This window comes from Chiloscyllium plagiosum, unplaced genomic scaffold, assembly GCF_037043375.1.
Source record: "Chiloscyllium plagiosum isolate Xiang-an unplaced genomic scaffold, Cpla_swu_hap1 HiC_scaffold_37, whole genome shotgun sequence".
Classification (NCBI taxonomy): domain Eukaryota; kingdom Metazoa; phylum Chordata; class Chondrichthyes; order Orectolobiformes; family Hemiscylliidae; genus Chiloscyllium; species Chiloscyllium plagiosum.
Window position 1 is genome coordinate 26,582,232 of NW_028270175.1, and position 22,479 is coordinate 26,604,710.

The 22,479-nt window shown below is 39.8% G+C and overlaps 2 protein-coding genes across 10 annotated transcripts in view; one reads left to right on the top strand and one right to left on the bottom strand.

Annotated features, from left to right (window-relative positions):
* The first annotated feature begins 6,114 nt into the window (after window positions 1–6,114).
* LOC122540253 (uncharacterized) lies at window positions 6,115–12,931 on the top strand. The gene is made up of 3 exons (XM_043675695.2): window positions 6,115–6,250; window positions 7,268–8,078; window positions 9,244–12,931. The coding sequence occupies exons 2-3, from the start codon at window positions 7,284–7,286 to the stop codon at window positions 9,544–9,546; spliced, it is 1,098 nt and encodes a 365-aa protein (XP_043531630.1). The 5' UTR covers window positions 6,115–6,250; window positions 7,268–7,283; the 3' UTR covers window positions 9,547–12,931.
* A 4,588-nt stretch (window positions 12,932–17,519) lies between these two features.
* The window catches only part of ccdc30 (coiled-coil domain containing 30), a 159,417-nt gene continuing 154,457 nt past the window's right edge, over window positions 17,520–22,479 (bottom strand). For 7 of the 9 annotated variants that reach the window (XM_043675691.2, XM_087980519.1, XM_043675689.2 and 4 more), the window contains one exon: window positions 17,520–21,021. In XM_043675691.2, the coding sequence (XP_043531626.2) occupies window positions 20,817–21,021 (205 nt within the window). In that variant the 3' untranslated portion in view covers window positions 17,520–20,816. The remainder of the gene's footprint in view (window positions 21,022–22,479) is intronic. The other 2 variants (XM_087980521.1, XM_087980520.1) reach the window with 1 other exon arrangement.

Here is a 22,479-nt window from a genome sequence, read left to right on the forward strand (position 1 = left end):
TAGATCTGGTCTATCCTTTTCCATCATTATTTTAAATCTAATAGAATTATGGTCGCTGGCCCCAAAGTGCTCCCCCACTGACACCTCAATCACCTACCCTGCCTTATTTCCCAAGAGTAGGTCAAGTTTTGCACCTTTTCTAGTAGGTACATCCACATACTGAATCAGAAAATTGTCTTGTACACACTTAAGAAATTCCTTTCCATCTAAACCTTTAACACTATGGCAGTCCCAGTCGATGTTTGGAAAGTTAAAATCCCCTACCATGACCACCCTATTATTCTTACAGATGGCTGAGATCTCCTTACAAGTTTGTTTCTCAATTTCCCTCTGACTATTGGGGGGTCTATAATACAATCCCAATAATGTCATCATCCCTTTCTTATTTCTCAGTTCCACACAAATAACTTCCCTGGATGTATTTCCGGGAATATCCTCCCTCAGCACAGCTGTAATGCTATCCCTTATCAAAAATGCCACTCCTCCTCCTCTCTTGCCTCCCTTTCTATCCTTCCTGTAGCATTTGTATCCTGGAACATTAAGTTGCCAGTCCTGCCCATCCCTGAGCCATGTTTCTGTAATTGGTATGATATCCCAGTCCCATGTTCCTAACCATGCCCTGAGTTCATCTGCCTTCCCTGTTAGGCCCCTTGCATTGAAATAAATGCAGTTTAATTTATTAGTCCTACCTTGTCCCTGCCTGCCCTGAATGTTTGACTCACTTCTGTTCTTAGCAGTACCCGTCTCAGATCGATCTCTTTCCTCACTATCTCCCTGGGTCCCACCCCCCCACCTTACTAGTTTAAATCCTCCCAAGCAGTTCTAGTAAATCTCCCTGCCAGTATATTAGTCCCCTTCCAATTTAGGTGCAATCCATCCTTCTTATACAGGTCACTTCTACCCCAAAAGAGATTCCAATGATCCAAAAATGTGAATCTTTCTCCCATACACCAGCTCCTCAGCCATGCATTCATCTGCTCCAACCTCCTATTCCTGCCCTCACTAGCTCGTAGCATTGGGAGTAATCCAGCTATTACTACCCTTGAGGACCTCCTTTTTAAATTTCTGCCTAGCTCTCTGTAATCTCCCTTCAGAATCTCAACCCTTTCCCTTCCAATGTTGTTGGTTCCAATGTGGATAATGACCTCCTGCTGGCCCCTCTCCCCTGTGAGAACATTCTGCACCCTCTCTGAGACATCCTCGATCCTGGCACCAGGGAAACAACACATCATTCTGCTTTTTCTCTGCTGGCCACAGAAACATCTGTCAGTACCTCTGACTACAGAATCCTCTAACACAATTAATCTCTTGGAAGCCGACGTACCCCTCATTGCATTAGAGCCATCTCAATACCAGAAACTTGGCTGTTTGTGCTACGTTCCCCTGAGAATCCATCACCCCCTACATTTTCCAAAACAGCATACCTGTTTGAAATGGCTATATCCACAAAAGACTCCTGCACCAGCTGTCTACCTTTCTTTTCCTTCCTGGAGTTGACCCATCTATGTGACTGTATCTGAGACTTTCCCCCCTTTCTATAACTGCCATCCATCACATACTTTTGCTGTTGCAAATTCCTCATCACTTCTATCTGTCTCCCCAACCGATCCACTGGATCTGATAAGATTTGCATCCAACAGCATTTATGGCAGATATAATCCGCAGTAACCCTTAAACTCTCTTTAAACTCCTACATCTGACAAGTAGTACATATCACTGCAAAGGCCATTTTTGCTCCTTCACAATCTACAAACCCAGAAAATAACACCATCTTATTCCTCTACTAACACTGCCCCAGGTTAAATTAATAGCTATGGCTTATATTTTAAGTTTAATTAAGAGACTTATCTCCAAAAACATATAATCAAGAAAGAATCCACTATACTCACTACTGCAGCCTTTCTCTTGGACAGACTTAAAACAATTAACTTATCTGATTCTGTGCTGTGAACTTCGCCCAACAGTTCCTCCAAGATTAGTTGTGAATTTCACTGTTTGTTAATTTTCCCAGATGCAGTTCGATGTCCAGCGATACACGAATTCAAACAGCAAAGGCGATAACTGTGCAGGTTCTCTCTCTCTCCTGCACTGTCCTCACCATGTGCTTCCTTTGTCTGCTCTTCTCCCTTTTGAAACTGCTGTTGTTTTTGACTTTTTTTTCCAAAGTTCCAAAACAATGCAACAGCATATAAAACAGTAATTGCTGCTCCTGGAGTTCAAGGAAATCACCTCCAACACCTAAAATACCTCAAAAAAAGGAGCAGCTCTTACAGCCAGAAATTTTTCCCGTCCTCCATCTTGGATTGTGTGTAGGAAATACATTCAGGGTGTTTAGGAAGGATCTGATAGGATGTACCCTTTTTATCACCGGCCGCTATCGAAGTCCATGCCACAGAAAAGAAAGTCCTTCCGCCCATGTATCTGTGCCAGTCAAAAACAAACATGCAATATATCTTGATCTTTCTAAGTTGTAATGATGAGGTACTCCACCAACTTATTTGATGGCCATGAAACTATCCAACAGGATCTAACATCTCCTTTTCCTGCAGAGATTTTAAGGGTGTTATGTACAGACCACTGCCTGACGAACTTGTGGTAATAGGTCATAGAGTCATAGAGATGTACAGTACGCAAACAGACCAGATATCCCAACCCAATCTAGTCCCAACTGCCAGCACCCGGCCCATATCCCTCCAAACCCTTCCTATTCATATACCCATCCAAATGCCTTTTAAATGTTGCAATTCTACTAGCCTCCACCACTTTCTCTGGCATCTCATTCCATACACGAACCACCCTCTGTGTGAAAATGTTGCCCCTTAAGTCTCTTTTATATCTTTCCGCTCTCACCCTAAACCTATGCCCTCTAGTTCTTGTTTTTCAAATGTTTAAAAACTGAATTTAACTTGCACCATCTTCCATTTTGGGAATTGAACCTGTGCACCAAGAATATTAGTCTAGGACTCTGGATTACTAGGGTGGTATAATATTTTTCATTGTAAGCCTTTCCATGGGAAACAGGTGAGACTGAATGCATTGTTCTGCAGCAAACAGGTGAGGCCCCTCTTTCACCGCTCAGAACCTCAGCAGATAGCAATACTTGCATACCAAGAGTTCACAAATGACCTCCCTGCCATGATTATCCTCCCTTTTATTCAGTATTCAAAGCTACTTCATAAGCAACATGTCCACTCAAGTATGTGTAAATTGTTGCAGTAAGAGATCTGCATATCAGGGGACAGGGAACTTTCTGCTTTATACGAATTTAATGCATTCTACTACTTCATAGTTACAATGAGATGGGGAGTGAGATGCCATGTAGGAAGATCTAAAAGATGAAAGCTACATGTTAATATAGAATGGGTAATAACATTATAATTTTATCATCATTATTGCAAAGTTTATTTTTTGCTCTTTGTTTGCATTTCCCTTTTAATGAAGCAACATGGTGATTGCAATGTGAAATATGTGCTTTGGAAAATTTCACAATGCAATGTTTGTTCCCTAAGTTAAGGTTTACAGAGTTGAGCTATAACCTTTAAACAAAAGGTCAGCTTTAGTCACTTAATTTGAATTTAACCCTAAAAGTTCTTGTTGTTTTTCCTCCGTTTTCTCTTCTCCCCTTGGGGACCTGGGTGCAGTGGTCACTCTTCAAGTTTTACAGAGTGTAGGCTGGCTACTGGAATGAAAAGCATCTCACCTGAACCATTCTTGACTTCACTACATGCAACTAGGAGAAAGTGAGGACTGCAGATGCTGGAGATCAGAGCTTAAAAAGCTCTGAAGAAGGGCTTATGCCCGAAACGTTGATTTTCCTGCTCCTTTGATGCTGCCTGACCTGCTGCGCTTTTCCAGCAACACATTTTTAAGCTCTTCACCACATGCAACCACAACTGGATAATGATCAGCATTTTTATTCCCTTTCAAGAGAACCATTAGCTGTTGTAACACACATACCATTGTCCCAGCCAAGATAAGCATTTTCACCAGAGACTAGGTACAGTTCCCAGGCCGTTACCATCTTTATGGCTCAGCTTGACCAAAACCATACTTTTTAAAGATAGTTCATCTCCCATCCTTTTCTTTCTACTAGAGGAATACACAGTTTGTGGAATTAATCCTGTTATTGAGGGGATCTTTCTAAGTGCATAGAGATAGTGGAGACAGAACATAAGACTAAGCCAACTCTGAGAGCTGTAATCTGAAATTCAAAATCTGAAAGGATGGTGAAAATATATTCAACAGTTAAATTCAAAAGAGAATTGATTAATATTGTTATGAAGTTGAAGGCGTGTACTGTGCCTTTAAGAGAAAGAATGCTATTCTGAACTGAGGGCTGACGAGCATCTGCGATGGTAGATAGCAGTCTCAGAGTATACTGGAAAATTGAAAATATTTAACATTTGGCTGTGAAATGGATACCTGAGTTTGTTGCTGTTTTGACAACGATTCAAATTTAATCAAATCAGTTTAAATTATGGCCCAGGATACTAAAACCCAATCGAGTTTAAATTTGGTGTTTTGCAACATCAAACCAATTAGATGATCCGATGTTGGGGATATAAAAAAAGGGCAGGCATTTCAAAAATCAGGCAGAGCAATTGTGATCAACACAGATCCAAGAAATTAGAAAACATTATCCATCAAAAGTACCTTTTCGTATGAAACATATTCACATTAAAAAGAAAGAAGATGACACAGGGAGGTCTTCAGCCGGAAGAAGACAGACACCAAAGACAACAGCTGGTGTATGGTTTTGAAATTAAGTTGATGTAATTTTAATAAGTTTTGTTGGAACAGTATATTGTTACAGAGTTGGAGGCATGTAATAAGCAGTTAAGAGAAAGGGGGGCTTAGAGTTGTGAATAGTTGTTTAATGTTCACTTTCAGAGTTAAAGAATACATTGTTATTATTTTCTTTAAACGGTGGAATTTGGGAGTTCTCTGTCACTCACATTTTAACAGATTATGAGGCGAGATGAGCTTTTCTGGGTGTTTGGTTTAATTAACATTAGGGTTCACCACAATGTTGTAACAATATTCAAACCAAAAAAGCGGTGGAGCTATTGTAAAAGAGCAAGGAATTAGGAATAATTAAGTAGTTTGACCAACAAGCCATTAATATCATAGTGGGCCAAATGGCTTATGATTTGAAGAGGCAGTACCCAATAACTCCTTCACCATTTCAATCCAGCTTGCCACTGTTTACAGGTAGAAACATCTTCCTAAACAGCTTCAGCAAATTCCATGTCAGCCAGAAGTCCAGTTGTTAGATTTACCTTAACAGCACCAAAATTGGATTCAAAATACATATCATCTGGCAAAACATCACAACTAGTGTTGAACAGGGTTCTTTGCCTCAGAGAATAGGAAGTTGCTAGGATCCTCGATTATGTCAAATACAACTGCTTCCTTTGCTGGTGGAATGATAAGAAGTTAAATGGCAATGAGTCTGGTTTTCTGTTCCACTTTCGATCTTAGTGATTTCTATTGGTCCTATAGTGATTTTTGGATTTATGTTATACTGGAGTGAAATCATTGTGATGAACATTGAGTGAATTCTACAATGGTTGGGCAGTCTCCTTCCAGACAATAATTAACCCCAATGTATTTTTGATATAAGGTTAAGTTCATGATTCTAAAGATTAAGATCCAAAACTTTATTCCATTATTTGTGGAGAATAGATGGAGTGAGGCATCAAAAGGTATTTAAAAGGAGAAATAGTTCCAGCCAGCACTAACTATTAATCCATGTTAGCTTGGTACAAGTGATACAAGTTGAAGATGTCTTCAATTTTGCAAATATGGACAAGAATAACAAAGTGATGATTTTAAAACAGTGAAGATGCAGGAACAAGGAAAAAAACAGATACATTTCGAGCATAGGAAGTTTAAGACAGTAAAACTCAAATAATAGTGATCTTAACCGTGTCAATTGAATAGAGAAGGACTGAAGAAGTCATAATTCAGGAGAGCTTTCTAAAAACAGGGGGTTTTCCAAAAAAAACTGCAGATATTAGCTTTCTACCAGTTGGACATTTGTGCAATATTTATCTAGAACCATTTACCAGAACAGACAGCTAGGCTCTTTCCTGGTAATACTGTTGAATATTAACTACATTGTGTGTTCATGCATAATATTAGCTGTTGTTGAAACGTGCTGCTGCTGCTGAGAGAGGGAATATTCTAGATCTGTTGCACCAGAGTGGAGTTTCATTAAGCATATTCAGTCTAGCTCTGCAGCAATAAGGTAAGTGCATTTTAGACTACCAGAGTATTTGATAAGGTGCTGGAAAAAGCATAACATCAAATGGGATAAAGGCTAATTTATTAGCTTGGATAAAGGATTAGCTAACTAACAAAAAGCAGCGAGTCAGAATAAATGGGTCTTTTTCTGGTTGGCAAACTGTAACTAGTGGGATGCCACAGAATTTGCACCTCATGCTCCAACGATTTACAAGCTATAGTAATGACTTGGATGTACGGTTAGGATGTACTAACCCAAATTTGTAGATGAAACTAAAATATGTGGGAACCTAAGTTGCAATTAAGATCTTGTAAGATAAAATAATGTAGGTTATGTTTTAGCTGTAATTAACAACAAGCTTGTTTGAATTGTATTTATTTCAGATACTTCATAGTTTCTCTATCAGATGCTTCCATTTATCTACAGTTTAAACTTCAATTCCTAAACATATAACCCACATTTGTAAAATATATAATTACATTTTCACAACACTCTCTAGCAATCCAGTTGCGTTATCAAACATCTTTTCTGCTTTTGGTGTGAACCTAGCAACTGCAGCTAGGACCTTCCTTATTCATAACTTACATGGTCAAATTCCTTAGTATTTAGCAATATTTAATTATGTTTCTGCAGCAATTTTACTATATCCCTAAATTAACTGGCCTGCTGTTAACAATGTTGACCCACAATGATTTCTGTTCAAATCGGGTTATCCAAAGAAGATCATTTCTTCCTATTTCCTCAAACACTGTAACTTCTGACAAACCCACAAGAATCCAAGAAGTCTGCGTTCCTCCAGCTGAGGACTCTTACACATTCAACACGCCCTTATTGTGATTGGTAGTCAAGCCTTCAGCTAAAAGTCTGGAATTCTTCCTGCCATCTCTCCTATTCCGCTCTTCGTTATAGTCCTGTCTCCAAACTTTCCTCTTTACCCAAGCCTTTGCTCATTTATCCAAGACATTGGAATATTTCAATCTTTACAGTCCTGTACAAATACTACTGTTTCTGTTTGTATAGGTTTTAGAGAAAGGCCATGTCGTGGAAGTATGTAATTTTCACCTTTTTGTCGATTGTTGAGGGATTCAGCTCCTGTCCAAGCGTCTGCACCTGTCACTGGACTCATAATAATTTAACAGTGGATTGTGGAAGTGCTGGACTCAATTTCATTCCGTTGGATATACCCACAGATGTGAACGTTCTGAAACTAAGAAATAATTCAATTCAATTGGAATCAAATTCCTTTCGAAATACACCTGATCTTCAAATTCTCCATCTTGAGATGAACAATCTCTATTTGCTCCCTCATGATTTATTTGCATGGGTTCCTCGCCTAAGAGGGCTTTATCTGTATAAAAACAAGTTGTCCCACTTGCCAGAAAATATCTTCAACAATGTTCCAAATCTGGAATACCTCTTGCTCAATGGAAACCAGTTAGTCAATATTTCTGATCAACTTTTCCTCCCTTTGAAGAATCTCAAGACGTTAGTTCTGTCCCACAATCATCTCCAAGTGGTTTCCCCACATATCTTCCTGGGTTTGGAATCATTGAAAGCATTGTCCCTGGCATTCAATCATCTCTCTATTCTTCCAGAGTCAATTTTTGAAAATTTGCATAATCTCAGAATATGTTCCCTCAACAACAATAGATTGGAATCCCTTCCCAAGAATGTCTTTCAAGGTTTGCGAAATCTAACCTGGCTAACATTAGCAAAGAACGCCCTCTGGGAGCTACCCCCAAAACTTTTCAGCCGCACGCCACTCCAAAACCTCTATCTGAATGGCAACAAACTGGAGGTGCTGCCTACAGGCATTTTACATTCTTTAAAGGTGAGACAAAATGATTTTTTTTTAATCTTTCACTGAAATATTCCAATAAAAAGTAGACGTTGAAGGGGGTGATTCACCTGTAACTGCCCTTATCTTCCTTCCCCACACCACTGCCCAGATGAAACACGCTGGAGTGGGATGCTGTCATAAAGGAACTTGTTTTTATTCTGTGGGGATTTTAATGCTGCTTATTTTCAAGGAGGCTAAAGCACTCTCCTAGATCATATGAGAATGTCTTTCATGTATTGCTCAACTGATATTTTACAGTAACAGGAAATGTAGACATTGCACTGCATTATGTATTATCCAACTAAGATGGAGCTTGTGGGCCAATCCTTTTAAGTCTTCCGAGTTTGCTTCTAAACTAAACTCAATCAGTTTACTTGCTGTATCCCAATGCAAGCTTCACTTCTGAAAACGTCTGCTCTGGCTTGATATAATGACTGCCAATAACTCTGGTAGCTTCCCAAATGACTATTTGTAATTGAACCTTCTTGAGTGTTGGCTGACAATTGTTGTGTAAGGGCATCAGGACTCTGAGATGTCATGGAACTGCACATCACTGAGGATAAATGACAGCAGGGTAAGATAGTTATATTAGGTAAGAACTAATCTATGAGTCAGAGCCTGGTATATCTATGATTACCACATACAGCAGTGTTTGGTAATAATGTATGATCAATAGCATTACTTTGAAATCTAAGCCTGAAGACAATTGTTTACATTGCTTTCCCCTTGACCAGTCTGTCATGCATCCAACTTCTTAGTATAGTATCAAGCCACACAATAAAAAACAGACAAGACCAATTATGTTGTCATCTAACATTCAGACATGCACAGTTACCAGTTACCTACCAGTTCGGATTACTGGATAGTGATCCACAACACAAGAGCACTGAAACCAACTTACCATCAGCCCAGCTCCAACCAGGTAACTCAGCACAAATTGATGATTTAACTTAGGGCTTGCTGATTCTAATTGGCCTAGCTGAATCACTGAATGAATTTGCTGGGAAGTGATGGTTTTTCATCTAATCAGAATGTCTGCATGATTTAATGTACAGAAACAGGAAAAAAAATCAAGTAGTTTGGAGTTCATAAAGGAGCTGGTCTTTATAGTATAACATTTAGATGACACTTAATGAGTTTTATATGTGCTTTCCAGAACCTTACTTACTTAGATCTACATGACAACCAGCTGGAGTTGGTGCCTAATGGAATGTTTGAACCACTGGTTAATCTGAACTCCATCAGGTTGGAGCAGAATCCCTGGAGGTGTGACTATGGGAATAGTTATCTTCGCTGCTGGATCAAACGTCACTCAAACACCGTCATGAGTAAAAATATCAACAAACCTGAATCTGTAACCTGTCACTCACCAGAGCATCTGGCAGGAAATGCCATGGTGAATGTGACTGCTGAAGAAATGGGCAAGTGTCAAACTTTGGAGCTCATTACTTCACATTAGCAAGGTCATTGAAAATAACAATCATTTGATGGTGAATGAATATTCCTGAAACTGTAATGGCATTATCTTATGTCTGTGACTATTTTGCTTCCTTTTGCAGAATTACATTATTAATCACACAATATCACAGTCTTGCTCATATCGTAGTGCAACCATTTGAATGGTGTTAGGGGTGGGCATTGAAATACTTTCCTCCCAGGTTCACAGAGCCTAGCTATATCAATTTTTAAGTCAGGCAATCCATGGGGTTAGATGCATAGTAAATGTCTCTCTGGGCCATATTCTCAGACCTGTGTCTGCAGCAAAATAAGATTCTCCAGTCTCGGTATGCTGCATTTCACTTCGAGCTGCTTCTCAATTGTCTTCACTTCTTCCAAAAATTGAACATCCAGCTTAAACAATCAATTCTTATATTAACCGAAAGTTGGATCCTAGTAACAGAAATCATTGAGGTAGAAACCTCGAAATAGCTCCTTTGCTGAGCAGATCCTGCTCTGCTCTGTGTGAAAACTCCTGCAACAGTAAGGACCTGAGAAGCAGGGAGTAAAATGAGGCTTGTGTCTGGATATTGTGCTAGAATTAGATTCATGTAAATCATGTTGGTCATATGATTCTAACACCAGTAAGTCAGAAGACACCAGTCTAGACTAAGTCACTGAAGAGAGAGATTTTAGATACGACATTACAGAACTGTATTTGATAACCGACTATTTACCAGCGTTAGTAAAGGAGTGGTTCAGTACATAGGAGTTGAAGAGTCTTTATTAATGATGGTCAGAAGTCACACAACACCAGGTTTTAGTTCAACAAGTTTACTTGAACTCACAAGCTTTCGGTGAGTTGCTCCTTCCTTCGGTGAAGATTTCAAATGAACCTATTGGGCTATAATCTGATATCATGTGACTCCTGACCTTGTCCACTCCAGTCCAACACTGGCACCTCCATTGAACTCAAGTCAGTCAGGCATAACAGTCCATTGGCATCTCTGGTACAGACTTTGCCATCACCTCAACCTATTGATAATGTAGAAGGTACACAATGATGCCTGGATTGGGAACTCTGGAAATGTCAGTTTCAGCTCTCCAGAACAGCTGAGGCTTACACATAGCACCACCAATTTCAGCACATTTTTATATGCTACAGGCCTAATAGCTGATGATCTTTTGGACACTTTGTCCAAACAAAGTCCACTGATCCATGTCTTGTAGACTTGAGATTAGGCCAGTCAGTCTTGTAGGTCAATTGCAGATTTCAGATGTCCAGACCTGCCGGAGATATGGAAGACTGAGTGGCTGTTCCATGACTGACATCCCTGGGCATTCAGAAGAGTCTTACCCAGGTCGAATGCACTGTACCAAAAGTGTTTTTAGAGGAGTGATTCATGGTACAGTGAGTTTTCACATACCAGCCTTCCTTCATTCACCTCATCTATGGAGTTCTGCTATCAGCTTTCTTCCTAATTAACAACCAGCAACTGGGAGACTGGCATTTTCGTTTTCATGAGTTCCTCATCACATTTAGATTTTTAATTTCCTTCAGTAGCTTTTCTGTTAATGAGTTTGTGTAAATATTTAGTGTGTTATTTAAGTAGTAATTACTTTTTCATTTGGACCAATATTCACTTACTGTAGCTCCTTCCACCTCCCAGTTTCATCAGCGTCTCAGCTCATAACTGAATCAGGAATCTATTGTATCTTTTTTTAAATCCCTGATCCCTCGAAGGTTTGGAATTTTTACCAATTAAGTATTGAGCAGAGCTTAAAGCCAACAAGCATTTTTAGAAATGCCCAGAAAAGCTGGTAAGCAGGAAGAACATAAATGATACAACCTTAAAGTCACCATCACCTTACTCTCTCATTAGATAGAGATGATGATTTGACCTGAGGGTTATCATGCCTCAGGCAGAGAGAGAGGTTGAGAAGGAGAGCTCTACATGATAACATCAGCCAGTGCTGGAACTGAACTCAAGCTGTTACTGTCACTCTGCATTACAAACCAGTTATCCAGCCAACTGAGCTAACCAAATCCCTACTCATTACACTGAAATAAAAAATGGTAAATACACAGGCATATTCATTTAGAAAAAAATTATATCTTTATTTCAAAACTACACTTTTCATGTTTACAAAAGGATTGAAAACATGATAGTGACCTTGTGAACTGGAACTGTAAATTTTAAAAATTCCCTAGATTTTCTTTTATTTCAATTTCTATATCCATCAGCCCATCTTATAAAATACATTTGGCTTATTAAAATTCTGTACTGTACCATATATATTGAACACATGTAAAATGACACATTAGAAATGCAAAAAATGAAAAACCAGGATATAAACTGAACTCAATGACAAACAGTTTAGCACCATTTTGTGCATCACTTATATAAATAATTATGTTTCAGCACAGCGGTGCAAATTAATCCTGCTTCAACATTTAGCAGATATTCTGGTCATGTGTCCAATGAGCAACGGGGGAAGCTCAGTTTTATGATGCCAATTGCAACCTTCCTTCATAACCTTTGAATTCGTTCTGCTGTAAAATCTCATCGTTTATTTGTTCATCCACTTTTCATTCCTGACTAGAATATGTGTTTCTACAAACATTATTAGATATTAACAGTCTTTCTTTATACCTCTCAAATATCCTTTACACATATCCATTGACTGGTGGTTGTGGTGGGAGCAGGAGGGTCAAAGTGTTTGTATTTTCTATTTCAAAAGCACCTAATTCTTTGGATATCATGTGTTGCCACGTCCAAACTTCTGTTTATGCAACTTGATTTGTCTCTTCCATTCCAAACATCAGTAAATTCTACTATTTTACCAGGTCACATACTAGCTTTCATTTACCACAGAAATGGGTAGAATTTATGGATTTCAATTCATTATCATGAATAAAAGTTCCGAGTAACAAAAACAAAACTTGATACATTCAGCCAGCTAAGGAAACAGGTACCATGTGCTTGCTAAACTGTCAACCAGTCAACATGGGCGCAGTCAAGATCTCTGGCTCCCAAATTTGAGATTTAAGATGATGAATGATGACGATTAGATTTAAAGCTAAAATCAGGAAGCAAATCAAGAGTGGAAGAGAATAGTTCAATACTAAATTAAGTTAGTTTGAAGCACAGTTACTAACTTCTGCTAAAATTCAAATAGTCACACGAGAATGGGATGGTATGGCTGGAACTGTGATATTTACTAATGATTAAAGTTCATTAAAATTCTTGATAGACCGGATAGAGATATGAGAAAAATAGTTGAGTACAAGTAAAAATGCCACATTTTTGAAATAAGGTTAACATTTTTAAAAGCTTACAATTCACCAATCAAAACTGATCAATTGCCAATCATATTTTAGATGAAAATAAAGTGACAGGCTACAACATTTTGTGATTCTACACTCTGTTAAACGGCACACAGGCCAGAGGACTGAACAAACACACTGTCATATGACTACAATATACAATCAGAACATAAATAATAGTTAATGATGCTCGTGAAGCATTTAACTATATACTACTTATAATGATCAATGATTCTTTAAAATCACAACAGTGGTTATTTACTCAGTACAGCATTTTATGTTTGACTATGAATCTTTTCCTGGGGAAAAAAAGGGCTTGCGGAATTATCCGGAAGAGTTAAAGGGTGTTGCTTAGAACAAAACTAGTAAGCCAAGAATTAACAAAGCAGTCAGTACATTTTAGAATTTTGGTTTCTTCTGAAAATATCTTCATATCTCTGTCAAATACAGAATGCCTTTGTGTGCCTTTTCATGTTTACAAAAGGAGTGTTAATGTGATAGTGACCTTGCTAACTGGAACTGTAAATTTTAAACAAATCCCATGATTTTCTTTTGCTCCAATTTCTATATCCCTCAGCAGCAAGCAGCAGCAAAACTTGCAGTATAGGCTTGTTTTTTGTTGTTGTCACAATGATTTTATTCCATGTGCCGCTTCAAGTCACGTGGGCAATGCAGAAGCTTCAGCTTTTCCAGGCTGCCATCTGGGCCACTGATCTCAACTACAAGACTAGAACATACACCTGGAATGCCTCACTCTCCAATCGCCTCTTCTTAACCTGTAGAAAAATGTGTTGTCTGTTCCAAGAGCTTTGTTTGGAACAGAAACTGCAAGCATTCAACTTCAGTGGCTTTTGATCATGCTACACTATTAAATTATTCTTACATTACAGAATTCACCAGAACAGCTTGAATTAAAACAATCAAACTGGATAAAATTGTCACCATTGTTCTGTATTTAAAGGTTCTGGTCATCTGCAGACAAGTTAAAGTTTGCACTCTTACATTTAATATTGTGCATATTGGTATGAGGGGAAGCTCTAATCTCACTTTTAAAAACTAACTCCCTCATTTTATAACATTAACATATTCAATCCTTTAACACTGTTAGAATTATGACACCCTCCATGGCAATGAAATCTCATTTGTAGAACTGTAAAACCTAGCAAAGGCACAAGGCTTATAGTGCAGGGTACCATTCTGGATAAAAGGGAGCAGCATAAATTATGAAAAAGTAGTGTGTGACTCAGCTTGTAACATCACAGAAACAATCCATTAAAAATAGGGAGTATGTTTAGGGAGCGGCTCTCACCACTTGTGACAAATCCACATCCAATTAATTCATTGATAAATGCTGATTAGAGCATAATAATTATTCATTTTATTTGGAAAATACCAGTTTGGTTTATTTGATAGCATTCACATTGTTCAGTCAAAAGGGGTAGGTTTAAATCCCATTCTAGGACGTCTACATGTAACCTAGTCAGATCCTGCAGTGCAGTATTGAAAGACTGCTGCACTGTTGGATGTCTTGACCTCCAAATAATATATGACAATAAGCTGCTTCCCATGTGCTCAGATGGATACATAAGGTTTCATTTAACTCATTACTGAATCAGGATTTGTGCAAAATGGGTGCTACATCCAGCTAAGTCAAGTACACCTTCGAGGTTGTTGGGAAATGCTTTATGGCTCTGCAAAAGATTTGCTCGAATGACAAATTGATGGCACTCCTTTGTGTTCTAATGGTTTGTTTAATCATGTAGAAACTAGAAACCTGTGTAACAAACAGATCAGTTAAAGTAAATAGCAGCTGCTCATGAGTGAATTGCTATCCTCTGTACAATGACACATTCAAAAAGAATCCAAGTTAATTATTAATGATCGAGTTGCAATGGCAAGATCAACAGTCAGCGACTTGTTTGTATTAAACAAAGACTAGTGTTCCTAAAGTCATACATCAGAGACTTTGATTCTCCTTCCCCAATTCCTGGCAGTGCACAACACAGATATATACTTGCTACCCTTATCACACTTGAAAACAAACTACTGTAGGTGCAAATCAAAATATATTGCAATGCTTTCATTATTACTCAATCGATCAACACAGGTTGGATGCTGGTTAATATTAAATTCTTGAAGGATACTGCCCGCCAACTCTAGTCAGGGCATTTTGCTAAATAAAGTTGCAGGAGCTTAGAATGGTTCCTAGCTATAACACCCTCAGTTTTTCACCCAACCCATCATGCAGTTATTTTCAGTGATGCAGTGACTGTTTTGTATTTCTTAAACAAAATTGCCAGTCAGCAGATTTATACACTTCTTTTTAAAGTCAACTTGAGTAAATGACACTGCATGTGCCCGATTCAAAAAGGTCACTTGTCTTTTATTGATGTCACTGAAGCTTCCTACAGAATTGAGCATGTTCAGAAATCAAAAAGCGTGTACTCTGAAGTTAACACTAACTGAAGCTGCACTGTTAAATGTGACATGTTTGTGTGTTGCACTCTGCAGCATTATTTCAGGACCACAACTTTGAAAGTCTGTTCAAAATTACATTTTAAACAGTTGAATCCTCCGACTATAGATTTATAAACAAAGTGGACACAAATAACGTATAGGCTAAATGTTAAGATCTGGACTGAAAAGAGTTTTCTTCTACTTGGAATGTAGAAGAACCTGAGTTACTGAATTTAGATGGAAAATCAAAACAGAAATCTAATTGTATGCAACCACATATAAAAGACTTTTCTATGAGAATGACAAGATTATGTAACAAATATGTACACAAAATTTGATCAACTTCACAGGAAGCCATTTAGACTTTGTCACTGATCCTATTCTAACAATCTCTTGTTCAGTTTCATCTTCCTTATATTCTTTAGTGGGTGGCATGGTGGCACAGTGATTAGCACTACTGCCCCACAGGGGTTCAATTCCTGCCTCAGGCAACTGTCTGTGTGGAGTTTGCACATTCTCCCTGTGTCTGGGTGTCCTCTGGGTGCTCTGGTTTCCTCCCACAGTCCAAAAATGTGCAGGTTAGTTGAATTGGCCATGATAAATTGCCCATAGTGTAAGGTGAAGGGGTAAATGTAGGAGAATGGGTCTGGGTGGGCTGCTCTTCGGAGGGTCGGTGTGGACTTGTTGGGTCGAAGGGCCTGTTTCCACACTGTAAGTAATCTAATCTTTCTTTCATTATTTACCTAACTCTGTTTTGAAATCTCTTACCTAGTTTCATTTCAATAACCACTTTAAATATCTTATGAAAATACTACAGTATGTCTATTCTCCCAATTTTTGCTTAGATAGGTACTCATGTCACCTCCTCTTTGATCAGGGAATCTTGCATTACTTACTCTGTCTCTTTGCTGGCTATGTAGAACAGTCCATCTTCCGTAGTTACACCAGCACCACTCCCCACCTCTTCCTCTGCTACAATGATGACTGCATTGGCGCCACCTCGTGCTTCCGCGAGGAGGTTGAGCAATTCATCAACTTCACCAACACATTCCACCCCGACCTTAAACTCACCTGGACCATCTCTGACACTTCCCTCCCCTTCCTGGACCTCTCCATCTCAATTAATGACGACTGACTTGACACTGACATTTTTTACAAACCCACCGACTCCCACAGCTACCTGGATTACACCTCTTCCCACCCTACCTCCTTCAAAAATGCCATCCCGTATTCCCAATTCCTCCGCCTCCGCCGTATTTGCTCCCAGGAGGACCAGTTCTACCACAGAACACACTAAATAGCCTCCTTCTGTAGACACCGCAATTTCCCTTCCCACGTGGTTAAAGATGCCCTCCAATGCATCTCATCCAAATCCTGCCCCTCCGCCCTCAAATTCCACCCCTCCAACCGTAACAAGGACAGAACCTCTCTGGTGCTCACCTTCCACCCTACCAACCATCGCATAAACCACATCATCTGACGACATTTCCACCATCTCCAAATGGACCCCACCACCAGGGATAATTTTCCCTCCCCACCCATTTCCACCTTCCGCAAAGACCGTTCCCTCTGTGACTACCTGGTCAGGTCCATGCCCCCCAACAACCCACCCTCCCTTCCTTGCACCCTCCCCTGCCACCGCAGAAATTGCAAAACCTGCGCCCACACCTCCTCCCTCACCTCCAACCAAGGCCCCAAAGGAACCTTCTGCATCCATCAAAGTTTTACCTGCACATCCACTCATATCATTTATTGTATCCGTTGCTCCCGATGCGGTCTCCTCTACATTGGGGAGACTGGGCGCCTCCTAGCAGAGCGCTTTCGGGAACATCTCTGGGTCACCTGCACAAATCAACCCCACCGCCCTGTGGCCCAACATTTCAACTCCCCCTCCCACTCTGCCGAGGACATGTAGGTCCTGGGCCTCTTCCACAGCCATTCCCTCACCACCCGACACCTGGAGGAAGAACGCCTCATCTTCCGCCTCGGAACACTTCAACCCTGTGGCATCAATGTGGATTTCACCAGTTTCCTCATTTCCCCTTCCCCCACCTTATCCCAGCTCCAGCCTTCCAGCTAAACAGCCCTCATGACCTGTCCTACCTGCCTATCTTCCTTTCCACCTATCCACTCCACCCTCCTCTCTGACCTATCACCTCCATCCCCACCCCCATTCACCTATTGTACTCTTTGCTACTTTCTCCCCACCCCCACCTCATTTATCTCTCCACTCTGCAGGCACCCTACCTCTATTCCTGATGAAGGGCCTTTGCCCGAAATGTCGATTTTCCTGCTCCTCGGATGCTGCCTGACCTGCTGTGCTTTCCAGCACTACTATGATCTAGACTCTGGTTTCCAGCATCTGCAGCCCTTGTTTTTACCTAAATAACTGGTCATAATCTAACATGCTTCCATGTAAAAGTTAGCTTTAAGAACTATGTAAACTTGAATATAGTTTGGAAACAAATTAGGTTTCAGTACCTTTTTTGTAACATGGGAATCAAGTTAATGCTTGTTTTGTTCCGACAATCTTGGACCGTCAATTATTTTAAGCTTTGACACCACTTCTGTAACTTGAATTGAAGCTTCTCTAGCATGAGATAATTTCACCTTTTCAAACTGGACCCCAGCCAGGTTCATCCAGTCAAGTTTAATTGTACATGGAATGAGTAGGGATTTGGAAAAAATACTACTTCTATTCACCCTACCTATGTTTAATCAGCTTTTAATAGGAATAGGAATCTACAAGGTTCTTGAGAGCTTATAATACTCCACACCTTGTTTATCCAAAGCTTGTAAAACAGTAGGCACCATTTATTGAGTACAGGACATTGGTTAGGCCACTGTTGGAATATTGCGTGCAATTCTGGTCTCCTTCCTATCAGAAAGATGTTGCGAAACTTGAAAGGGTTCAGAAAAGATTTACAAGGATGTTGCCAGGGTTGGAGGATTTGAGCTACAGGGAGAGGCTGGGGCTGTTTTCCCTGGAGCATCGGAGGCTGAGGGGTGACCTTATAGAAGTTAACAAAATTATGAGGGGCATGGATAGGCTAAACAGACAAAGTCTTTTCCCTGGAATCGGGGAGTCCAGAACTAGAGGGCATAGGTTTAGGGTGAGAGGGGAAAGATATAAAAGAGACCTAAGGGGCAACTTTTTCACGCAGAGGGTGGTACGTGTATGGAATGAGCTGCTGCCAGAGGATGTGGTGGAGGCTGGTACAATTGCAACATATAAGAGGCATTTGGATGGTTATATGAATTGGAAGAGTTTGGAGGGATATGGGCCGGGTGCTGGCAGGTGGGACTAGGTTGGGTTGGGATATCTGGTCGGCATGGACAGGTTGGACCGAAGGGTCTGTTTCCATGCTGTACATCTCTCTGACTCTATGACTTTATTTGCACTCTGAGTCTATTTCTTTGCCAAATATTTATTCAATACCCTTTTGAATTATTCCAATACTTTGTCCCCACGACCTCTTTGAGCAGTCTGCTTCATATACTTATCTCCATGATGAAGAAGTTGAATCTATCTTACATCTTTCAAACTTAATTCTGTGTACTTCTTAAGAGTTTGTAATTATGTTAAATGTCATCAGATTTCAGTATGCCCATTATAGTTTCTACTAGCTGAGCAAAGATTTCTCCCGAAACCGTAATATTTAATTCTAATTCATAAAAAAAAAACAACTATCTCCAGTTTAGAGGAAGAAGCAAAAATGGGAAGAAAAGCTAGGTTGATCTTTGGGACTGATTTTTTCTATTTAAGTGACTGGGGCCTTACCCATGAAGTAATAAGGCAGATACTCACTGAGATTCTTGACACAACTGGATTCTTAGCTGTTGAGTTGTATTAATGCCCAGTTTATTCTCCGATTTACTAAATCAATAGAGTTCCAATCTCACATTGTTTTGGACCATTTATTTTAATTACATTTTTCCTCACTCTCAAGGTTTCCCTCAAGCACAAATCCCTTGGAGGTGACCTGTATTTGGGCCTTTCCGCTCTTCCCTCGACCTGACAGTTAGGATACCTAACACGGAGTCATCTGGGGTGACTCTCAAGACATTCCCTCATGACCTTCTGCGGAAACATCAAAACTCCATTGCCCCTCTTTTCCTGCCCTCACCCTGTGGCAAAGCCTAAATTGAGAGCTTATTCTCCAAAGGAGTTGTTAACCTGCAGTTACTATCCACCTGTATTGACAGGTTAATGCACCAGCTAGCCCAGAAGTAGTGATTGCATTTTAACTGCAATGCAGCAGAGGCAGAGTGAACGCAGAGGAAACCACTATTGTGTAATCGACTGTTTGCTGTCTGGATTTCTGGTACTACTTTTCTATTTTCATGTTTTCAAATGTTTGTAATTTGGGTTTTAGTTAAAAAGTATCTGCCCTTCTCAAGAGATCAGTAAGAAGAATGCTTCTGATAGGACTCCTTGCTTTCTCCTGTTCTCCCACTTCTAAAGAAGGTACAGACTAGTTTGGGTGCGGACACACTTTTATACCTCTCAAAACAGCCATTTATCACTGGTACAGTTCCATGGTAAGTGTCAAAAACTTTTTGATTGTGAGGGGCTTCCTTCTGGCCTGACTCATTTGCAATTGGGATCAGACGAGGCATACTGGTTCATTTTTGTCCCTCTCTTGTCTGCTGATGTGGAAGGCAATCCTAGCTTTGAAATACTGCCCTGCCTGAGATTACACAGTCCTTGGGACTGAATCTTTCCACTTGGGTGACCGTCCATTGCACCTAGGGCCTTTGCCGACAAGGCAACAAGGCAGATGCCTGGCAGAAATAGGTTGCACTCTGCTTATGTTACAATTCAGAATATCTAGTGAAAGTAATTTGGAACAAATACAGTATAAGAAGGCATCAGATTCAGAAAGTAGTCAAAACACTGCTTTACAATCTGGCTTCCCAATGCTGTTTCCTTATGGTTTTCCCAAACTGTGCAAATTTACTGCAATATAATTATTTTACAAGTACAATTGCAAAGCTCCATGACAACATTCAGCATAAGTAACAGATTCAAACTATACTGTGGGCAAACCAATTACTCATACAGGTGAGTTATTTGTCCTCATACAAATTGGATAGCAGTGCCAAAGCTCATTTTAACACTGGGAGAGCCCTGCAGTCTTTAGAACCATAGAACAATAGAGGTTTTGTACACCCAGCCTGCACCCTTGACCTTTGTAATACTGGTATGACACCAGTATCTGTATGCTTGTAAGTGCAATAGCCAGACCAGCGTTAAGTCAGGTATTTTAACCAATCTAGCACTACTCATCCAGAGAAAGATGTGTTAATATTCTTGTTAGGCAATGTGACAAAGACAACAGCTTGCTGAAGGTTGAGTCAATATGTACCTGGCCCCATTGCCAGCATTAGTTTAACTCCAGATAGAAACACCTTGTGGCTGATCCAGTTGGCAAATTTGCTCAGGATGTATAATCAGGATCCAGTTAAAATTGTATTCGATCTACTGCTGTCTCTGCAGGGCCTGATCACACCTCATCACTGGCTAGACTGCAGAATTCCTCCTGGTCCCTGTACCGTGGGGAGCTTGTCAAGTTTAAGTAGCCCACATCTGAATGAAGTGACTGTGTTGGAAATGTAGATTTTGTGCCATCAGAACACTCCAGTGTTTTGGTACGTCGAATGCTTTCCAAAGAACCGAAATTGTTATGATCATTTGGTGACGGTGTTTCACTGGAAGAGAAGAAGAATCTGGTAATTACAACAAAAACAACACCTACTACTTGCATTGACATAGCACCTTTATTGTAGGAAAAAATTGTTGTAGGGTGCTTCACAGAGATCTAATCAAATAAAAATGGATGCAAAGTAAAGAAGGATGCTTTAGGAGGATCAACTAAACGTTTGGTCAAGAATACAGAGTCTGAAGTGTCATTTAAAGAAAAGAAGGAAGATGTGAATTTATGTGTTATGTTTCCCAACCACCGGATATCTCAAAGCACTTTAAAGACAATTAATTACTTTTGAAGTATAGCCACTGCTGTAATGTTGGAAATGCAGTGGCCATCTTGAACACAGCAAACTCAGACAAACAGCAACGTGAGAAAAACCAGATAATCTGTTTTGAAATGTTAATTAAGGAATAAATATTGGCTAGCAATAATTCCCCTGCTCATCTTCAAAATAATCCCATTTGATCTTTCGCAATCACCTGAGCAGGTAGATGAGGCCTCGGTTTAAGATCTCATATGAAAGACAGCATCTCTGACTGCATGGCAGTCCCTTGATACTGTATAGAAGTGTCAGTCTGGAATTTTGTGCTCAAGCCTTGGAGGGAATCATTAGGAACTTTGTGACTCAGAGATGACACTGCTACCAACTGAGCTATTGTTGACTTAAGAGAAGAGGACATAGATTTGGAGCTGTTAATGGAGGGAACTCTGCAGCACAAGTCATCTACATTGAAGGCACAGCACCAATTGACTAAAAGTAGAGGGATGCAAGAGGCCAGAATTAGAGGAATGTAAAATTCTGCAAATGTGGTCAGAGAGAGAAATATGGCCATGAAAGAATGAGAATTTCAAATGAGTCTATTACAAGGAAATGATGATCATTGATGACTTCTGTTATGGTAAATGCCATAAAGGTAGACATTAATAGATAACAAAGCTGTGGGCAAAAGTGAACATTAATATGTATAGAAGAATTTATACGGAAGGAGAGATTTATGGAGGAGATTACAGATATCAGATGAGAAATAGCAAAGCAAAACTGAGATTGAGACTGAAATCACTGAGGACATGGAGCTGCCCAATACAGAGGCTAAGGGAGAAAAGGTTCAGGGTATATCTCAGTAAAAAATTCAAAGCAGGAAGAGTGTTTGTAGCTCAACAAAGACCAGGGATGAAACCTGCCCAATTTCCAGGTCATTGTGACTCATTAGAGGCAGTGGCAGTATTACATATTCTTCTTATAAGCAGCTGAGCAGCTTCCAGTTCTAATTGGGAAGCGGCTGCAGTAGACAACATATAGTCTTGTTCATAACTATTGTTCTTTTTACAATGCTTGCTAATCAAAGTCAGATTGCTTAACACTGCATGAAAATGCCAGGTTTGACGGCCATTCTGTACTCAATTAGCTAATATCAGTTAGGGAATCAGTTTGGGAAGTTAATATGGATTTTATTGCAAC